Source organism: Lissotriton helveticus, chromosome 4_1 (genome assembly GCF_964261635.1).
Source record: "Lissotriton helveticus chromosome 4_1, aLisHel1.1, whole genome shotgun sequence".
NCBI lineage: Eukaryota > Metazoa > Chordata > Amphibia > Caudata > Salamandridae > Lissotriton > Lissotriton helveticus.
This window is the reverse complement of record NC_136063.1, coordinates 2,129,667,168-2,129,687,288: the sequence shown is the minus strand read 5'-3', so window position 1 is coordinate 2,129,687,288 and position 20,121 is coordinate 2,129,667,168. Positions and strand designations below refer to the sequence as shown.

The 20,121-nt window shown below is 45.8% G+C and overlaps 1 protein-coding gene across 2 annotated transcripts in view; it reads left to right on the top strand.

The window, feature by feature from the left end:
- The first annotated feature begins 251 nt into the window (after positions 1-251).
- FGF16 (fibroblast growth factor 16) overlaps positions 252-20,121 on the top strand; it is a 51,419-nt gene continuing 31,549 nt past the window's right edge. For both annotated transcript variants that reach the window (XM_078685982.1, XM_078685981.1), the window contains exon 1: positions 252-763. In XM_078685982.1, the coding sequence (XP_078542108.1) occupies positions 490-763 (274 nt within the window). In that variant the 5' untranslated portion in view covers positions 252-489. The remainder of the gene's footprint in view (positions 764-20,121) is intronic.

The following is a 20,121-nucleotide window of genomic DNA, read 5'->3' as shown; positions in this document are numbered from 1 at the left end:
TGTGCCCGTGTGTTTATCAGTTTGTATGTGAGCACAGCCTATGGGACGAAACCTGACCAGGGGTGCCATGAGTACGAGAAATATGTAACTTGTCCTGCCTTTTTTTCATGATGAAGAGGAGGCAGGCATTCACCCTCCCCCCACCCCCTCCTACAGTAAGTGAATGGCCGAGGAGAGGGGCACCGGGCCAGGGGGATGCCAGCGAGGTGTGGCCTGTATTTAAATCTCCGATATGTCGGTGCTGAGGGGAGTGTGTATGTATATAAAGTGCGGTCGGCATGGGGTGGGCAGACACACGTCCAGACATGACCAGCCTGGGGAGCGCGTCGGATGCGCGGACCCGCGGCCCTGCACGGATCACGCGGGCACCGGCACAGAGGCCACTCTGAGGGGACAAGGCGTCGATAAGAACTGACTTTTTGGAGGAAGAGCCTGGGATTGCGCGCCGGTGCCGCGCCCTCACTTGTTGCGCGCGTGTGCCTCCCTGCCATGGCTGACATCGGGGGGCTCATGGGGGCCCTGGATTGGGATTTGCACGGGTTCGCCGCCTCCCTGGGGAACTTGGCGCTGTCGGACTCCCCCGGCTTCCTGGCCGAGCGGCTGGGGCAGATCGAGGGCCGGCTGCAGCGGGGGTCGCCCACCGACTTCGCGCACCTGAAGGGCATCCTGCGGCGGAGGCAGCTGTACTGCCGGACCGGCTTCCACCTGGAGATCTTCTCGAACGGCACAGTGCACGGCACCCGGCAGGACCACAGCAGGTTCGGTAAGAGCCGCGGGCGGAGCGCCTGCATGGCTGCCTCGGGGCGCTAGCTAGCTCGGGAGAAGCAGGCGGGCGCGTGTATGCCACTAACATCCCACCTCAAGAGAGTCCAGGGCTGTGTGGGGGGCTCAGGGGAGTCCAGGCAGAAAGGGGCCCTCATACCACAGGGTCCAGGTCTCCCGGGGACATCAGGGCAAGGCAAGTGAGTGAGACCTACTCCGGGGCCAAGGACTCTCGGGGGATCTCAGGGCGAGGCAGGCCCGCGTGTGGCCCCCAGAACCATCCCTGCTGAGGATCCCAGACTCTCAGGGGGTCTCGGGGCGAGGCTATTCAGCGGTGTACCCCACTGAAACGCTGCATGGGAGCCAGGAACTCCCAGGGGCTCACGGCGAGGCAAGTCAGGGAGGGACTTACTCCTATGTTACAACAGGATCAACGGGGTCCCTCGGGGCGGGGCCGGTTTGTGGGTGTCCTCACCTCGGGGTCCCTCCGGGCGGGGCGGGTCTGTGGGTGTCCTCACCTCGGGGACCCTCAGGGACCTCGGGGGGAAGGAGGTCAATATCTCACACAGACCGCTCTGTAGTCCTGGGCTTTGGGGGTACTTCTTGGCTAAGGAGGATGTGCCCCCCAAAGGCTGTCTCTGGGTCAGGACCCACAGTGGACCACAGAGCGAGGCAAGTCCATGGGCGTTCCTCATTCACCTGATGTCTCTGTCCCATGACTCTCGGGGCCACGGCGGAAAAAACTCAGTGGATGGATTAGTGAATGATGGATGGATGTGGGATGGATGGTTGGGTGGATGGATGGGTGGATGATTGGATGGATGGGTGGGTGGTTGGGTGGATGGATTGATGGGTGGATGGATGGGTGGATGATTGGATGGATGGGTGGGTGGTTGGGTGGATGGATGGATGGATGGATGGGTGGATGGATGGGTAGGTGGGTCGATGGATGGTTTGGGTGGGTGGGTGGATGGTTTGGGTGGATGGGAAGGTGGATGTGTAGGTGGGTGAATGGATGGATGGATGGTAATCTGCACTTGCCTTCATTTAATGTCTTTAAATGGTTTGGTGAATTTCTATTCATACATATAACATAACATAGAAAAACGTATATGCAGTATAGATGGAACACGTTTTGGAAAATGGGAATAATAACGTTATGCCAACTTGGGTAAATGCCAGCTATCTTCATCCAGAAGTGCGGCCAGTGTAAACAAGCATTGCCATTACGTAGCCACTCCCTTGTGGCCAGGTTAACGAGCTCAAACTTGTAATGACACTGCCTGGAGGCGCTATAAACAGCGCGCGCGCACACCCATCTCATGCTTGGTAGCTACCCGAGCTCGGCTCTGCATGCCCCACACGAGTTTACACAAGTGTGTACGCTGTGTGCACACTACCACAAACATACTTTAAACTATTGGGGGCGGGATTCAGGGAATTTTAATTTCGCGCACATTTTCCGGAGCAAGACGTAGTAAAATCATCGCGATGAGCCCGGATTGCGCTTGAAGGGCACGGCCTGGCATCGCGGCACAGGGAGGGTTTACTGGGTGTGATGGGCGCATCTGCAAAGCGCTCATCCGATGCGCATTCCTGCAAGTCTGCTGCCTGGCAGGGTGCGAGGTGGCAGTCTAGCCAGTGCGCACCGGGGTCAGGGGTAGTGGGGTACAGGATCTAGGGATGCCTAGGGTACAGGAGCCGGGGGTACTGGGTATAGGAACATGGGGTGCCCAGGGTACAGGAGCCGGGGGTACTGGGTATAGGAACCAGGGGTGCCCAGGGTACAGGAGCCGGGGGTACTGGGTATAGGAACATGGGGTGCCTGGGATACAGGAGCCGGGGGTACTGGGTATAGGAACCAGGGGTGCCCAGGGTACAGGAGCCGGGGGTACTGGGTATAGGAACATGGGGTGCCTGGGATACAGGAGCCAGGGTACTGGGGATAGGAACCAGGGATGCCCAGGGGTACGGGGGTATAGAAAGCAGCGGTGACCGAGGTTCAGTAAATGGGGGGAGCCGGGGGTACATGAATCAGGGGTGACGGGCGTGCCGGAACAGGGGTGTTCGGGGTACACCCCTAGGCACTAGGATTGGGGGACACTTCAAGGGAAGCAGTGGACAGTAGCTAGGGGTGAACGTTGCTCAGGAAGTGCGCGTCCTGGGCGTGAGAGGGGGTGACGAGGGGTGTCAAGGGTACAAGCACTCAGGTGCCCGTGGTATTAAGAACAAGGGTGCGGAGGGCACTGCCACTGGAGATGCCGACGTACTGGGGACTGAGCAAAATGGAAGAAAGGGCAGGGTGGGTACTGAATGTTGGCACCAACAGTACTGTTTTTGGGGTGCTGTGACGCCGGAAGTAGTGGCACTGGAGATGCCGGAATTAGATTTGCCGAGAACTCCAGCCTTAGGGGCGCTGAACAGTGGCACCGTGAACCCCCGCTTTATCTGATTCAGTGGATGGTGTGTGTGTGTGGGTGAGGGGGGCGGCACTGGGCTCTTTATACACAGGCTGTTTCTGCGTCTGCTACCTGCAAGTCAGCAGAGAAGTCCGAAATAAGGAGAGAAGCGAGAGAGACAGAGCGAGGGGCGTGGAACCGAGAGAAGGGAAGAAGCCGGGCTGGGAAAGAAGACTGAGGAATATGAGAGGTAGAAAATGAGAGAGAGAGCCGAGAGAGAGAGAGACAGTTGAAAGAAAGTAACAAGTAAGAAGGAAAGGAAACCAAAAAGTGAGGAGGAGAGAAGGTAGGAAGGCAGTCACTGTAAAAATTAAAATACAAGTTGAAAGAAAGGGTAAAAACGAAGGATTTATTGGTGAAATAAAGAATTAAAAGATGTAGAGGTGAAAAGAAGAGCGGTGAAAAGAAAGAAGGGTGGGCTGGTGTTTGGATGGAAGGACCGGCGCCGGGGGTGGGGGGGGGGGCAGTGTCGATGGCTGAAGGGGAAGGGGAAAGCATGGTTGAATACATGGAATGACAGGACGGTGAATGAATGGATGAATGAAAGAGCAGATGGGAGGAAGGGTGAAGTGACCGATGAGTGAACAAGTGAATGGTTGAGTGATAGAAATGATGGATTATTGACCTGTGTGAATAGTGTATGGGTGGATGTGTGACAGAGAAAACATGGATGAATGAAAGGGTGGATGTAAGGTTAAAAGGATGGATGGGTAAATGAACAGACATATGGAATTATTAAAGGGTGAATGGGTGAACAGATAAATGAAAGAAAGGAATCTTGAATGGATGGCTGGATACATTGGTGAATGGGTGAAAGGATGAATGTATTGAATGACAAAACAAAGGATGGAATGGTGAACTAATGGGTGGATGGAAGTTACAAAGTGTGGATGGAAGAAAGGTTGACGGAGACTCTTCTGGGGCGGGTCGGCCTGCTGACTGGCATTGGAGATATGGAGCACAGTTGGGGTATTTTAATCGCTTGGCTCCTCCCCTGTGTGCCTCGAGGCCCAGGGCGCTGGAGCTTGGGTTCTGAGCATCCTTAAACAGGGAGGCACAGATGGCAGTGAAACAATTGGCTGCAAAGGAACAGGAACCTTGTGGGGTGCAGGGGTGACTGAAGGGGAACCCCGAGAACTGAGAGCAGCGTAGCAAGCGATAACTGCAGTGCAATACTGTGCGTGGTGGGGTTACTAGAAGTGGAATTTGTGATGCCACTGGACTGTGGGTACTGGGACTATGTGGGTGTGGTGGGATTGGAGTAATGTGTGCTGTGGCTGCTAGGACTGTGTTTGCAGAGGGGCCTGGAACTTATAGTGCTTAGAGTACTGGAACCGAGAGTACTGGAACTAGAGGTGCAGAGGGTACTGAAACTAAAGGTGCTTAGAGTACTGGAACTAATAGTTTTGGAACTAGAGGTGCTGAGGGTATTGAAAGTAAAGGTGCTTAGAGTACTAGAAGTGATAGTACTAGAACTAGAGGCGCAGAGTGTTCTGAAATGAAAGGTGTTTAGAGTATTGGAAGTGAAAGTACTAGAAGTAGAGGTTTGGATGGTATTGAAATTAAAGCTGTTAGAGTACTGCAACAGAGAGTACTGCAACAAGAGGTGCAAAGGGTTCTGGAACTAGAGGAGGTGAGGGCACTGGTATCAGGGGTGCAGAGGGTGCTGGAAGTAGAGGGCACTGAAGCCAAAGGTGCTTACAATACTAGAACTTGAGGTGTGGTTGGACCGGGAACCAGGGGAGCTGAGGCGGCTACTGAAACTGCAAGTGCTGGTGGTACAGGGACACCATGGGTGTGTTGAGTACTGGAATGAGGCTTGCTGGGTGGGCTGGGACTATGGCTGCTGAGCAGCTTGGAACTAGAGCAGCAGGGGGTACTGGAACTGGAGGTGCCTTACGGTACTGGGACTATGTTGGCGTGGTAGGTAGGTATTCGAATTATGTGCGCTAAGGTTCTGATGACTATGGCTGCTGGGTGTCCTGGGACTAGAGGGGTGCAGAGGGTACTGGAACTCGAGATACTGAGGCTATGGGGGTTTATTGGGTCCTGGCGACATGTGTGCTAAGTGTACTGGGGCCCTGGGCCCCGAGGGGTCTGGGACTGGAGGCGAAGATAGCACTGGGACTAAAGGGGCTGAAAGCACTTGGACTCTGTGGTTGTAGTGGGTACTGGGATTATGTGTGCTGCGGGTGCTGTGCGTTTGGGTGCTGCCAGTTTACTGAGGGTACAAGCACTATAAGTGCTGAGATCTTGGGACTTTGGGTGTTGCGGGTCGTGGGGCTGTGGGTGCGAGGGTCCAGCTCCTATACGTGCCATGGGTCACTAGAGCGAAGGGGTCCTGATGATACATAAAGTGGGGCCACTGATTGTACTGAATGGGGGGTACAGGGGCTGAGGTGGGATGAAACCTAGGAGGTTACTCCTGAATTAATCTTTCGTAGAAGAAGCACTTTAGGAGCTGGGGTCCCTGGAAGTCAGGGTTCTAGTGCTACTGGTTGCCGGCGCACCGAAGGTGCGTAAACAATGGGTCCAGGGGCACCAAAGATGCTGGAACGAGGTTCTGGATCTATGGGTACTGAGGACAGGTGTGCTGAAGATGCTGTAGGTACTGGACCCAAAACTATTCAGGAAATTGGAGCTGCCAGTTCTGAGGGTACTGGAACTAGAGTGCAGGACTCTGGTGATATTTACACCACAGCTGTAGGTTTACTACATGTTGCTAGTAAGACTCCCCTTCCTGTGCACATCAGACCCCATGCACAACCCTTACCCCTTTCCTCCCCCCTACCTTCCAAACAGGTGCTTCTCCTCTACTAGGAACGCGCCCTCCCTCTCTGCTTACCTTCTGCCATAGCTTCAGAGCTCCACAGCCGCCTGCCTTGGCCGCGCAAGGATCATACCACCATGCCCCACAAAGAGGGGCGCTCAGCGAGCACCCCCAAACCCATCAACCCAATACCAAGCAAAGTGGGTGGGTTTTATATTTTTACTTCATATTCAATCAAGGCATACTACCAGGGGCTTTTGTTTGTTTACAACACATTCAATCCCACTTCCCTTTTAGCAGAGCTAAAATTTATCAAATTCATCAAATTTAGAAGTTTGTGTACAAGTTGAAGAATACAGATCCTGTCAGCCTTTTTTGTCTTTGTTGGATGGATAAAAGGAGTGCCAGTGAGTTGGGGATCAACAATATCACGGTTATCTGTACCGCAGTATGATTCGCTTGGTAAAAATTATATAATTATAAATCCACTAAATATCGGTGTTGTTCATAATACGCAGGCAGAGCACTGGAAAGCAAATTCACAATAAGCGATTAGAAGGGACTTTGATGCACAGGATTACACAGAGAGGTCGCCAGGATTAGAATGTAAAGCTCCTAGTCCACAGCTCACAATTTAGACACTTGACTACCCTTCAAGGTACATGATATTGACACAAGTAAAATTATCTTAGCTTACTTCCATTTGATTGACTTGGTTATAACAAAATGGATATATTTACTTGCAAACTATAGTAAACCATGCACGTGTTGCGTGGGCTTTGACTGTGAGTGAAAAATCCCAGTGTTGCATACATCACATATTGTAATTGGTATTGTTGGGTGGTATTGACACAGCTCAGCATCTGTGGTTTTCATTGCATCGTGGCGCGAGGGCTGTCTGAGGGGTGTTGTGTGTTTCTGAGGAGCTGCTTGAATCCATATTCCATGTCCTTGTCCCAATGTCCATGACATGGTGTCTGTGCCCTCGTGTCAATCTTTTTCCCAATCTTAGTGCCTCGGAGTCCTTATCTCAGTGTCGTCCGTACCCTATTGTCCACGTCCATCTGAGGGTTAGCGTCTCTGTCCTGAGGATCCATGTTCTGGTTCTGCAGTCAGCATGCATGTCGGTGTGCTGGTGTTAGAGCCCATCCTTGTTCTGGTGTCCATGTCCTGGCATCCGTGTCTCAGTGCCCTTGTCAGAGTATCATTTTCCTTGTCCTAGTCTCTGTAGCATGGTTCCTAGTGTCCCTGTGTTCGTATCCGGCTCAGTATTGGTTTGAAAGGGTCAATATCCTGATGTTCGTGTCCGTGTTACAGTCAGTATCGGTTTCCATTGGCTCATGTCCTAGTGTTCATGCCAATCTCATAGTCAATATCTGTCTCCATGGTCCATGCTCCAGTGTTTGTGTCCATGTCTGGGTCAATGCTGGTTTCCAAGGCTCCGTGTCCTAGTGTCTGTGCCCATGTCTCAGTCGTCAATATTGGTTTCTAGTGGGTCATGTCCCTGTCCTCGCCTCAGTGTTCATCTTAGGGTCACTATCTCTTTCCTGAGTATCCATCTATGTCCTAGTGTCAGGTTACATGTCTATGTCCTTGTGTTAGTGCTGCTGTCCTTGTCCCAGAGCCCATCTTAAGGTTGATATCCCTTTCTGGAGGATCCGTGTCCATATCCTGGTGTCAGTGTTCATGTTCATGTTCTTGTGTTAATGCTGCTGTCCTTGACCCAGTGTCCATGTCCTGGTGTCTTCGTCACAGAATTCATGCCCGAATATCCGTTCCCTTGTCCTAGTCTTCATATCTGTGTCAGTATCAGTGTCTGATGGTGCACGTCCCAGTGTCTAGGTTGATGGCAGAGTCAATATCGCTTTCCAAAGGTCTGTGTCCCATTGTCTTTGTCCTTTTCAGAGTCGATGTCTGTCTTCGATGATCCATGTCCTAGTATTCGTGTCCAATGGCTGGGTCAATATAAGTCTCCGATGGTCCATCTCCTGGTGTCTGTGTGGATGTCAGTTCAGAGTTAGTATTGGTTACAAGAGTCCGTGTCCTAGAGTCGGTGTCCATATCAGAGTCAGTATCAGCTTGTGGGGGTCCAAGTGTCTGTGTACATCTCAGAGTCAATGTCGGTCTTCAATGGTCCATGCCAGTCCATTGTTGTTTCCACAGGCACATGTCCATGTGTCCATATCACGGTCAATGTGTGTTTCTGAGGCTCCACGTCCATCTCAGGGTCAAGGCCTGCTTCCTGAAGGCTCATGTCTGTATCGGGGTATCCACATTGATGGCCTTGTCCCTTTGTTCATATCCAAGCGGCTGTATCCCATGATCCCAAGAGTGTCCCATTGATAGTACCCTTGTTCCTGTGTCCATATGGACATATGTGTTTCCGAGACTCCCAACTTGAATGGATTGCGTTTCTTATGTGATCTGTTTGCAAGTAATATACTTGAAAACAAGCTTTTTATGATATATAAAAGACTAAAATAAAATAGTCATACCACCTAGAATTCCTTGACTAGGTGTGTTAAAACAAAAAATAAAAACCTGTCTGGCCTTTTGCTTTTGTTTAATCTGTTTGCAAGTAAAGCATCGTTTCTGATATGGGATTTTTCACTTTTTTATGTTAGGCAGCATGACCCATGAGGATGTCAGAACTAATGCTGTCAGACACAAGGTTTTCTTTATGCCATATCACAAAGGGGTACAAAAAGGGGTGGTGATGGACGGAGCATCTGAACCAATCAAACACTCACACCCAGTCAAAAGATCTGGGTTTAATCCATCACCGTCCTTTAGCCCACTCTGCCACCCCAGTTCAGACATGGCTATATGCAAATCAGTCTGACCCTGTGCCTCATGGGAACTGGAAAGTCCAGCCCGAACTGCCAAGCCATGCCTTCCCTGGACCGGAAACAAGCTTCCTAGAACCGGTTTCTGGCATTTCAGCCGTCTTCAGCCACAAGGGCACACACAATATCTGTAGCAATAGGGCTGCTACCTTTCTGACAGAAACATACCAGTTATTTGTTTAAGGATTTTGCAAAGGTTTGGACATGATACTTAAATAGAACTCTGTATAAAATCGACTGTTTTCATTTTAACATGGTTTTACTGCCTTTGTTTACTTTGCATATCAGTCATAAATCATTAAGGCAGCTCTAGAAAATATTTTAGTGCTTCTTATATTTGCACTTTAAGTATGCACTGAAAACAGGAAAAAACACACGTTTTAGGTGCTTTTCCTAATTTTTGCTTTATCCAGTATGTAAAAATACAGGCCAGTTGGCAACCTAGTCAAAGCATAGTTCAGAAAACCGGGAAAGGCAGAATTTTGTCTTTGGAATTGGAATACGTGAATAAAAATGTTGCCAGTCTGGATGAATTTCTGCAATCAGAAATTTAGAGTTAAGGAAGGGTTTGTGGGTATTTCTCGAAAGCCCTACTTGCAAAAGTAGGTGAACACCCTCCCACAAGCTTGTGAATTTATGAGTATTTACATACCCTTTGTGGGTGTTAATCCCGCTCTGTAAACAGTTGCAAGTTTACACATGTCATGGACAGGAGTAAGTGTGTTTCCTGATGGCATTCGGAAGGGCGCATGTGGAAAAGTAGTAATGATATAGGCGGAAGTGGTTTGAAAAGTAAACATTAGGGTCAGATTTCGGAATATAGATTTGGTGAAAGTTTCAAATGCGCAGATTTTATGCAATAGGTCTGGGAAAATGATGTCGGTCATAGCTTTACAGGCAAGCCTTGAGGGTCCTTTGTGCATCCCATAAAAGTTAGAAATGTGCTCCAAACACAGGAATGATTACCCTGTTTAACAATTTTTTTTTTTTTTTTACCTTTCCTATTATTATCAACGAGCTGCTTATACGGTCTTCAGAGATGTTCATTGTGGTAGAATATACATTTTAAAGTCTTACATTAAACAATAACCTTTGATGTTGGGAATGTCAGATAGGCAACTACTGCCACAATTCTAAAATTAATTCATCTGGCATCCTATATGCATTTGAGTACGGATTTGTCACACGGCTCTGTGTAGACAATGCACAGAAATTGCGTGGCATCATATTAGCACTGATAATTAATATTTTTGGTGCAGTCATTAGCACTGGGCATGGGGTGGGCATGCAAGATTCAGTCAATAAGATTAGTTTCTGGTTATTCACAAACATATTGTGTGCAACTTTTCACACCAAAAAATATTAAACACTTAAAGGTGGAAGTAAATTATGTTATGCTACACAGTTGCCTTTTATTTGGCCTCGAAGTGCTCTGGTGCAAAGCTTGTCTGCGGTTATGGGTTTGCCCGTAGACTGCCCTCTCATGGCGGGAAAGAGAAGTGCACACACCCATATATCATTGGGTGTAGGGGAACGGTTTGCTTGCAGAGAAAGGCATTTCCACCTGATTTACCACGAAAAAACAGATTGTAGCAATTCAGGGTAGCGCTGTGAAGCTCCACAAAGTCAGAAACCGAACGAAAACATAAGAGTAAACTGACTCGAGTGGATTTCCGATGTTTGCCAACCCAGCTCCCTGAATTGTGCCCTCCGGCTTCTGAACATTTCGTTTCAAGCAGGCGTGTGGACTGCACTAGTTTGCACGTTACTACTGAATGTGAGTAGAAACAGTCACTTTGTACATCTGAGAGGCCACCTGAAGTTAGTTCCTTTGGGATTGGTCAAAGCTGGTGCTTTTATGCTGTTTCTAAAACAAAAGTCGTGCCGGGGCCAAGCGGACATGTGAACGCAGGTGGAGAACCAGGGAGATACGGATGGGACCAGAATAGAACAGGAAAGGACATTTTTTCTCTCTGATTACTTTTCACATAATTACATTTTAAATTCCAAGGACGGTGCAGGATTGACTATTAGTAGCCGTCCAGGAGCCCGCTTGGCTTGTTACTAATCCTTCCTCAGCTCGAATAACAATTTAGAGGGCCTTCCTGACATGCAGCAAGAGCCTGGCGTGTTAGTGACTCTGCCCCAGCTCTACCAAATTTCTTTTACCAGCCTAAACCGAGCTCTTGTCCGCCCTACTACCCCTTCTGATGCCCCACCTGGCATCCCAATGCATCTGACTCAGCCCTGCAGCTTTTCCAAGGCACTGGCCTGACGTGATGGGCACTGCCCACCCTTGACTTGCCTCTCAGGGGCATCCTTGAGATATTAGATTGAGGCAGACTCAGAAGTGCCAGCTTTGCAGAGGCCATTAAATGAAGTGATTACCCCACGCAAGACCAGCAGTGGATACACGCGCCTGCGTGGCACCAGCCTGAAATGTGACGTGGGTTGTCTCAGCCTATACCAGCACTTCTCAGGAGGATTACAGAGCACTTCATAGCAAGACAGTCTCTGCGCTGCTTGGTAGAGCTCAAGTACCGTATCTGAACCTCTGAACAGAAGTACAGTGCTTTGAGTAGCACTGAATCGGCACTTTTCAAAAGGATTATATCTTCAATATCCCTGTGTAAACAAATTTTAGCAGGTCTGCAATACTTTTAGTAAAATAGTATCAGCCACTGTAGCATCACTTCTCAGCAGAACTGTAATACTTTTAGTAACACAGTATCAGCCACTGTAGCAGCACTTATAAGCAGAACTGTAGTACTTTTAGTAACACTGTATCAGCCACTGTAGCAGCACTTATAAGCAGAACTGTAATACTTTTAGTAACACAATATCAGCCACTGTAGAAGTACTTCTTAGCAGAACTGCAATACTTTCAGTAACCCTTTTTTCAGCCACTGTAGCAGCACTTCTCAGCAGAAGTGCAATATTTTTTATTAATACTCCATAGCACTTCTCAATAGTACTGTAATACTTAAAATAAAACTGTATCAGCACATATCAGAAGGTTTTAGTAACACTGGGGCATATTATCATGAACGGCGGTAACATTTTCGCCGGTTTAGCTGCAGAAAACTGATGCTAAAGCGGCTATAATGGCCTTGATAACATGCCCTGGAGAATTCCAATAGAAGCTCATGTTCACACCAGAACATGGGCTTCTATTGGAATTCTCAAGGGCATATTATCAAGCCCATTATCGCAGCTTTAGCGGCAGTTTTCTGCCAGTAAACCGGTGATAATGTTTAATGCAGTTCTTGATAATATGCCCCACTGTTTTAGCACTTCTCAGCAGTACTTCCTTTAACATTGCATCAGCGCTTCTCAATAGGACTGTAATGCCTTGAATAACATTCTATCAGCATATCTCAGCAGGAATAAAATACTTTCAGTAACACTGTACCAGCTACCGCATCTGCACTTCTTTACAGAACTGCAATACTTCCAGAAATGGTATCAGCGCTTCTCAACAGGACCTTAATACTTACAATATCAGCGTATCAGCAATTGTATCAGCACTTCTCAACAGAACTACAGTACTTTCAGTAACACCATATCAGTGCTTTTTAACAGGGCTGTGATACTTTTAATAGCACTGTATCAGCACATCTAAGCCGGCTTACTTTACTTTTACTAACATGATATGCTCATTTGTCAACAAGACTGCAATACTTCCAGTAACACTGTTTAAGTGCTTCTAAATAGGACTGTAATGTTTTTAATAACAGTTTAATAGCACATACCAGCAGGCTTTCAATACATTTAGCAACACTGCATCAGCTATTACAGCAGCACTTCTCAAAACAACTACAATACTTTCAGTAACACTGCGCCAATGCTTCTAAATAGAACTGTAATACCTTTAATAACACTCTAATAGCACATATTAACAGGCCTAAAAGGATGTATGACGTTACAACGCATACTTTTACAACGCATACCTTTACAACGCATTTTTTACAACACAATATCCATTACAACGCATTCAATTACAACGCATGCCATTAAAACGAATTTTTAAAAACTACCTTTACAACGCATTTCATTACAACGCATACTACCTTTACAACGCATACCATTACAATGCATAGCATTACATTGCATGTATGGTAAGTATTGGATAGTGTAGGGGTAAAAATTACTATTCTAACTCCAGGGGGTGCAACAGTAGGGTAAGTGTTGGATGGTAATGGTATGCGTTGTAATGGTATGCGTTGTAATGACTGCGTTGTAATGACATGCGTTGTAGTGGTATGCGTTGTAGTGTCATGCGTTGTAATGGTTGCGTTGTAATGGCATGCGATGTAATGGATGTTGCGTTGTAAAAGTTTTGTTGTAATGGTAGTGCGTTGTAAAAGTTGCGTTGTAAAGGTTGTTTCCCGGCCTAAAATACTTTCAGCAACACTGCATCAGCTATCATAGCAGCACTTATCAAAAGAACTACAATACTTTCAGTAACACTGTATCAGTGCTTTACAATTGGACTGTAATACTTATAATAACACTGTATCATTACTTCTGAACAGGCCTGCAATACTTTCAGTAACACCGTATAGGCACTTTTCAGCTGGACTGTAATACATTTAATAACACTGTATCGCACACATCGCAGTAGAGCAACATTAGTTTCAGTAACAAGTATGCTCATTTGTCAACAGGACTACAATACTTCTATAAACACTTTATCAGAGAGTCTCAATAGAACAAAATACTTTCAAGAACACTATGTCAGACATTCTTAACATGACTACAATACTTACAGTAACAATGCAGACGCACACCAACAGCACTACAGTTCTCACAATAACACTATATCAGCACTTCCGAATAGGATCACAATACCTCCAGTAACACAGTATTAGCACCTCTCAACAGGACTTCTTACCTTCAGTAAGTAATATGGAACTCACATTTCTAAACAGAAGTACAATACGTTCATTCAGACAGCATCACCATTTCTCAGCAATAACATTGTAAAATCTGTTTTCAACAAGGTTACAGTACTATCAGCTGGACAGTATTGTTACTTAGCAGTACTACAGCAATTTTGTACATGTAAAAAAATCGCAGTGCAATAGTATCAGCACTTCTTGGCAGAACTGGAATGCTTCAATAAGACAGCATCCATGCTTCATGGCATTACTGCAATATTTCCAGTTAAAGAGTATTCACTCTTGTTGGCAATATTGCTATACAGTCAGTAAGTCTGTATCCACACTTCCTAGCAGTGCTGCTATACTTTTAGTAGAACAGTGCCCAGTCTAAAAGTATAGTACGTTGCTATACTTTCAATAGGGCAGTGACCACACGTCCAGGCAATACTACTGTGTTTTCAGTAGGATATTGTAGCCACAGCTTGGCAGTGCTGCTATGCTTTTAGTAGGACAGTAATGACACTTTGTAGCATTACTGCTAAACTATAAGAAGCACACTTCTTAGGAATGCTGCTATACTTTCTATAGGATAGTGTTCACAAGTCTCAATAGTACTACTATACTTTCTGTAAGACTGTGGCTCTTGTCTCAGTAGTACTACTATACTTTCTGTAAGACAGTGTCCACGTGTATCAGTGGTACTACTATACTCGATGTAAGACAGTGTCAATGTGCCTCAGTACTACTACTACCCTTTCAGTAAGCCAGTGTTCACTTGTCTCCGTAGTACTACTATACTTTCTGTAAGACAGTGCCTACGTGCCTCAGTAGTACTACTAAACTTTCTATAAGACAATGTTCACTTGTCTCCGTAGTACTACTATACTTTCTGTAAGACAGTGTCACTTGTCTCAGACGTACTAGTATACTTTCTGTAAGACAGTGCCTACGTGCCTCAGTAGTACTACTAAACTTTCTATAAGACAATGTTCACTTGTCTCAGTACTACTACTGTACTTTCTGTAAGACTGTGTCACTTGTCTCAGACGTACTAGTATACTTTCTGTAAGACAGTGTTCACTTGTCTCCGTAGTACTACTATACTTTCTGTAAGACAGTGCCCACGTGCCTCAGTAGTACTACTAAACTTTCTATAAGACAATGTTCACTTGTCTCAGTAGTACTACTATACTTTCTGTAAGACAGTGTCACTTGTCTCAGTAGTACAACTATACTTTCTGTAAGACAGTGTCACTTGTCTCAGTAGTACTACTATACTTTCTGTAAGACTGTGTCACTTGTCTCAGAAGTACTAGTATACTTTCTGTAAGACAGTGTCACTTGTCTCAGTAGTACTACTATACTTTCTGTAAGACAGTGTCACTTGTCTCAGTAGTACTACTATACTTTTAATATGGCACTACTAACACTTATTGTCATTACTGCTATGCCATCAGTAGGACAGTATTCACACTTCTTGGTAGTGTTGCTATACTTTTTTATAGGACAGTATTCACCCTGCTTCTCAGTACTCCTACACCATCAATAGCGCAGTGTCCACACTTCTCAACTGTACTACTGTACGTTAATCAGGACACTAGTTGCATTTCTCAACAGGACTGCATTTTCTCCTATAATGTTACTTTCTGCACAACTCTGACACTGCAAAGCTTGTTCCCAGTGATGAACTATTGAAAGAGCACAAACACTTTCCACACTAATATCACCCTTTTAGAAAGCCACCATGAGGGTTTCTTTGCTGTGTTTGGAAGACATGGGCACTCTGCATAAGCAATGTCATGGAACATAAGCCTCATGGCATTCAGGCCTGAGATATGGGCTGAAATGTACAATGTATTAGATAAAGTGGGGTATTCCAGAATCTCTGTTTAAGGCCTTCCAGATCTTGTGTAACAGAGGTTGGGTCCAAGTCAAGTTGGGACACCCCGCACATCTATCTAAACTTATATACACCAATAAGTGGCTAAAGCAGGAGTGCTTGTTCCCAGCCTCTATACAGATGAACTAGGGGAGTCCCTGATGACAGCCAGATCTAGCCAATAAAAATCAGGCAAAACCCATATATAGTTGCTATAGTACGCTGACGATCTGGTGATGTTTGGTCCAACCAGGATTGGTCTACTGAGGTCATCAGTTAAATAAACACAATATCCAAAATCCCCTCCTCGTTAATGCAGCTAAGACTAAAGTTAAGATTTTCGGCAAGGCCATTAATAAGAGCAGTAGTTGTTATGCCAGGGCCCAAACAAATTTGGTGACACCCGACCTACACTATTTGGGAGTTTAGCTCAGTGGTCTTGGTTCCCATCACTGTGCTACACTAAAATGTGAAACTAAACCTCTAGCATTTGCCTCTCCATGCTTGCCTAGAAGGATGCCTAGTTTTTCAGAGAACCCACTTTTAGAATCAAGGGCCAAATGATTATCAGCTCAAGAGTTTGGCCAGGTTGAATATCAATGTCACAATGGAGCACACGTGGATAATTTGCTGTGTCAGGTTTATAGAAACATTTTCTGGTTAACAAATTCTACAAGAAAGCCACAACATAGATTAGAATGTGTTTTTGACTAAACAATTCCTAGTTGGTGAGTTTGCTCTCGCCAAGTGATGCCACAAATTGTGAACAGTGGATTTGGATTAACTGCGTGCCTTTATATTGTTATTTTAATTTATTACACACTTGAACCCACGAAGGGGTATCTCGGCACAAGACCAAGATGACGGGCGATGGACAAAAGATAATCCATCCTTAAAATAGGTGGGCCTTAAGATCTATCCTAAAATGAAAGTGCTTGTCAGGGGTGCATAGTTGCAGTGGCAGTTTGTTCCAAAGATTTGGGGCAAGAAAGGAGAAAGATCTGAAACCTGACCTGGCCTTTTTGCACCTAGGGACCTTGAGCCAGGCCTTGTCACGCGATCTCAAAAGTCTCGAAGGGGTGTATGGAGAAAGCTTTGAAGATAAATACATAGGCCCTTTCCATGTTGGCCTTGTGAGTTAAACAGCAGATCTTGAAAATGATTCTGTTTCTCATCGGTAACCAGTGCAGGGACTGAAGAAGAAGCGCAGCTGCCGTGTCGGAGCAGCAGTGTTCAGAATTAACAGAAGCTGGGAGAGCAACTTCTCATTTATGGAGGCCAAAAGCGAATTGCCATAATCGAGACGGCTGTTACCAGCACTTGGACTAGCGTTTTACTTGTGGAGAGTGGCACTGGTAATAGAGAAAAGAATCTTTTCAGCATACGCAGCATGTAAAAGCAAGAACCTGTAATAGTTGAGGTTTGTCCTTTCATAGAAAGGGATTGGTCCAGGTGGACTCCCAGGTTTTTTACCACTAATTTGAGTACAGGGGCCACACCCAGTTCTGATGGCCACCAGTCAGTCAGGTGACCAAAGAAGTTGCGCCTGTCCGCATAGCATAACATCATTTTGCGCGGTTTTGAGCTGGAGTCTGTTTTCTGACATCCAGGTTGTAATCGCTTTCATCCCAGCTGAGAAATATACTTTTGATTTGCTCAGGTTATTCTTAAAGGAGAAAAGCAGCGGTGTATTGTCCGCATATGAAATAGTCTCAAAGCCAAAATTTCTAACAATTGTGGCGAGGGGAGGGGGGGAACATAACTGTTAAAAAGCGTAAGGCTAAGACAGGAGCCATGTAGGACTTCACTGACCAATGACATAGTTCTATACTTCTAAGGGCCAAGAGTGACTGTTTGGGTTCTATTTGGGTTCTATTTGTTCAATATGGGCAGAAAACCAAAAAGTTCAAACAGCTGTTGTTTGTTGTTGGCAGAAGCCAACCTTGGGTAACTGCAATGAAGGGTGCCCAGCAAAATACAATGCTGAATTCCCTCTGGGTCCAGGAGCTATCTACTCAGTTTATTTAAGATAGCACTAGGCAAGTCATTGGTTGTCTAGGCTTCTTGACATTGAAGATTTGGGGCAAGAACGGCATGCCCACTGTGTTCTTGCATCCGATTTAAGAAAGAGAATTTTAACTATTCATACTATTCATAGTATTCATATATAAGTTCACGTGCTCACTGAAGCAATCAATTCGAATTTAATTCCACTATCCGAGTTTATGTTGGGCATCTTATCTAAATACGCCAGTAAATTGCCGGCTGTGCGTATATAGGAAAGAACCTCCCTCCCACATTCTGTGCCTGTGCCCAGCAGTGTGCATGTGGAAGAATTACAGGGCAACTCTCTGATCCTGGGAATCTGAGTAAGTACTTAAGATACAAAACAGTGATTCACTCGAAGCGAGGTATCAGCCTAGCAACTCTTGCCAAGAAGAATATATACAAAAAAAATGTAGATATCATATGTAGACACAATTTATTGTCCAATCATAATATAATTGCAACAGATCTTTGATTATTGATTAGGACTTTTTTCAAAATGTAGGTGCTCCAACAAAAACGTTGCAGTGAATAGTGACATCAGTGAATAATGTGTGCAGGTGCTATTTACAATATATACAGTCTAGGGGCTTATATTAGATCTAATTTTAGCAATAAGACTAAAGATTAGAGTACAATGTGTGAATTATTCTCATCAACATCAGTCCACTAGTAGTGCTGTCGACGTTTCAACCCCAATTCAATTAATACAGGTTCATCATCAGGACCAAGGTTGTTTAGTACCGCGATGCAATATATCAACCCGAAGGGCCCGGCGAAGGAATAGATTAGTCCTGCAGGGAGCGACCATAAGGGCAGCCTGGGGATTGGCGGTGCGGGGGGGGGGAGGGGTGTTGTGCGATAAAAGCAGATATTACACGACGTAACTGACCTCCAGCCCGGACAGGGCACACACTGAGGCATCTCCCGAAGAATGATACTTTGAAGCGCCGCTCAGCCTCCGAGATGTGGGCTAAATGGCTGTGTAATTCAATACTGTCATGTTAACTGTCGGGAAGCCATAAGTGTGTGGGTTGGCCTATTGAATGGTTTTATTTCTGATTCTGCAATAAAAATATATTTACAAATAAATCAGGACCAAGGTTGTAGCAACCAAAAGCACCATGGCTGGGTTGGGAACTGGAGAAGTACCAGAAGTTGAGAACAACAATAATTTGATCAACTGCAAAACACACTGTCAAAGGATTGGTGGAGAAAGGGCCGCTTCTTACAGTGATGGCATTGGGCCACGGCACTCTGAGGCTGTGGGCCCTTTCTTCACCGATCCTTTGACAGTGTGCTTTGCATTTGATCAATTGATACATTTTGTCTACATATTATATCTATATAATGTTTTGTATATATTCTTCTTGCCAAGAGAGTCTAGGCGTATGCCTCTCTCCAATGATTCTGCCCAGCAATGATCGCGACTCTTGGTCTTGAAGAATGGGACCACGCCAACTGTAGTTGCTGACAATTTTGTGAGAATCACAATCCAAAAGCACAAAGCAAAGTAAATGGATTCATGGACAAAGTATGCTCATAAATATAAATCTTTTTTATTTCTTGATGCTTTATTTTGATTATGGCTGATCACATTTTTGAAAAATCTCCAATAAGTATTCATTGTAAAGCTATTGAATCCGTGCTACTACGCCCACACAACTCAATAACAACTCCACTGTGTCAGTGGCAGTGATTGCATAATGTTTGTGGAACAGCATTAACATGTCTCTGCAGTGGGATGTATGACGGTACAACGTCCCATTACGACGCAGTTTTAACAACGCAAGTCGCTACAACGACTTGCGTTGGGGGGCACTGATAGTGAATAGTTTAATTTACTATTCCAACACCAGTCCCCGTGGATAGTAGGGAAGGTGTTGGATAGTAAATTAAACTATCCCCTATCCTAGAGCGCCCTCCAGCAAAAGTCGTTGTAACGACTTTCGTTGTTAAAACTGTGTCGTAACGGTACCGCGTTGTAGTGGTTCCGTTGTAAAGGATGTTTCCCCTGCAGTGATGTCATATTGTCAGCAGTACAACACCAGCACATGTCTGCAGTGATGTCAGATTGTATGTGGAACAGCATTAGCACATGTCTGCAGTGATGTCAGGTTGTAAGTGGAACAGCATTAGCACATGTCTGCAGTGATGCTATATTGTCAGTAGTACAACACCAGCAAATGTCTGCAGTGATGTCAGATTGTATGTGGAACAGCACTAGCACATGTCTGCAGTGGTGGTATATTGACAGTGGTGCAGCACTCACTCTTCTCTGTAGTTATGCTATACAGTCAATGGTAGAACACTCACACTTGTCCATAGTAACTCCACAGCTTGAATAATGCCGCCTCATAGGTGTCAGTGGTACAGCACTTGCACTTATTCACAGTAATGGTATATTATCAGTGGCACAGCACTAATGTCTCCCTAGTGATATATTGTCCGTAGTTTACATTCGCCAGCAGTAATT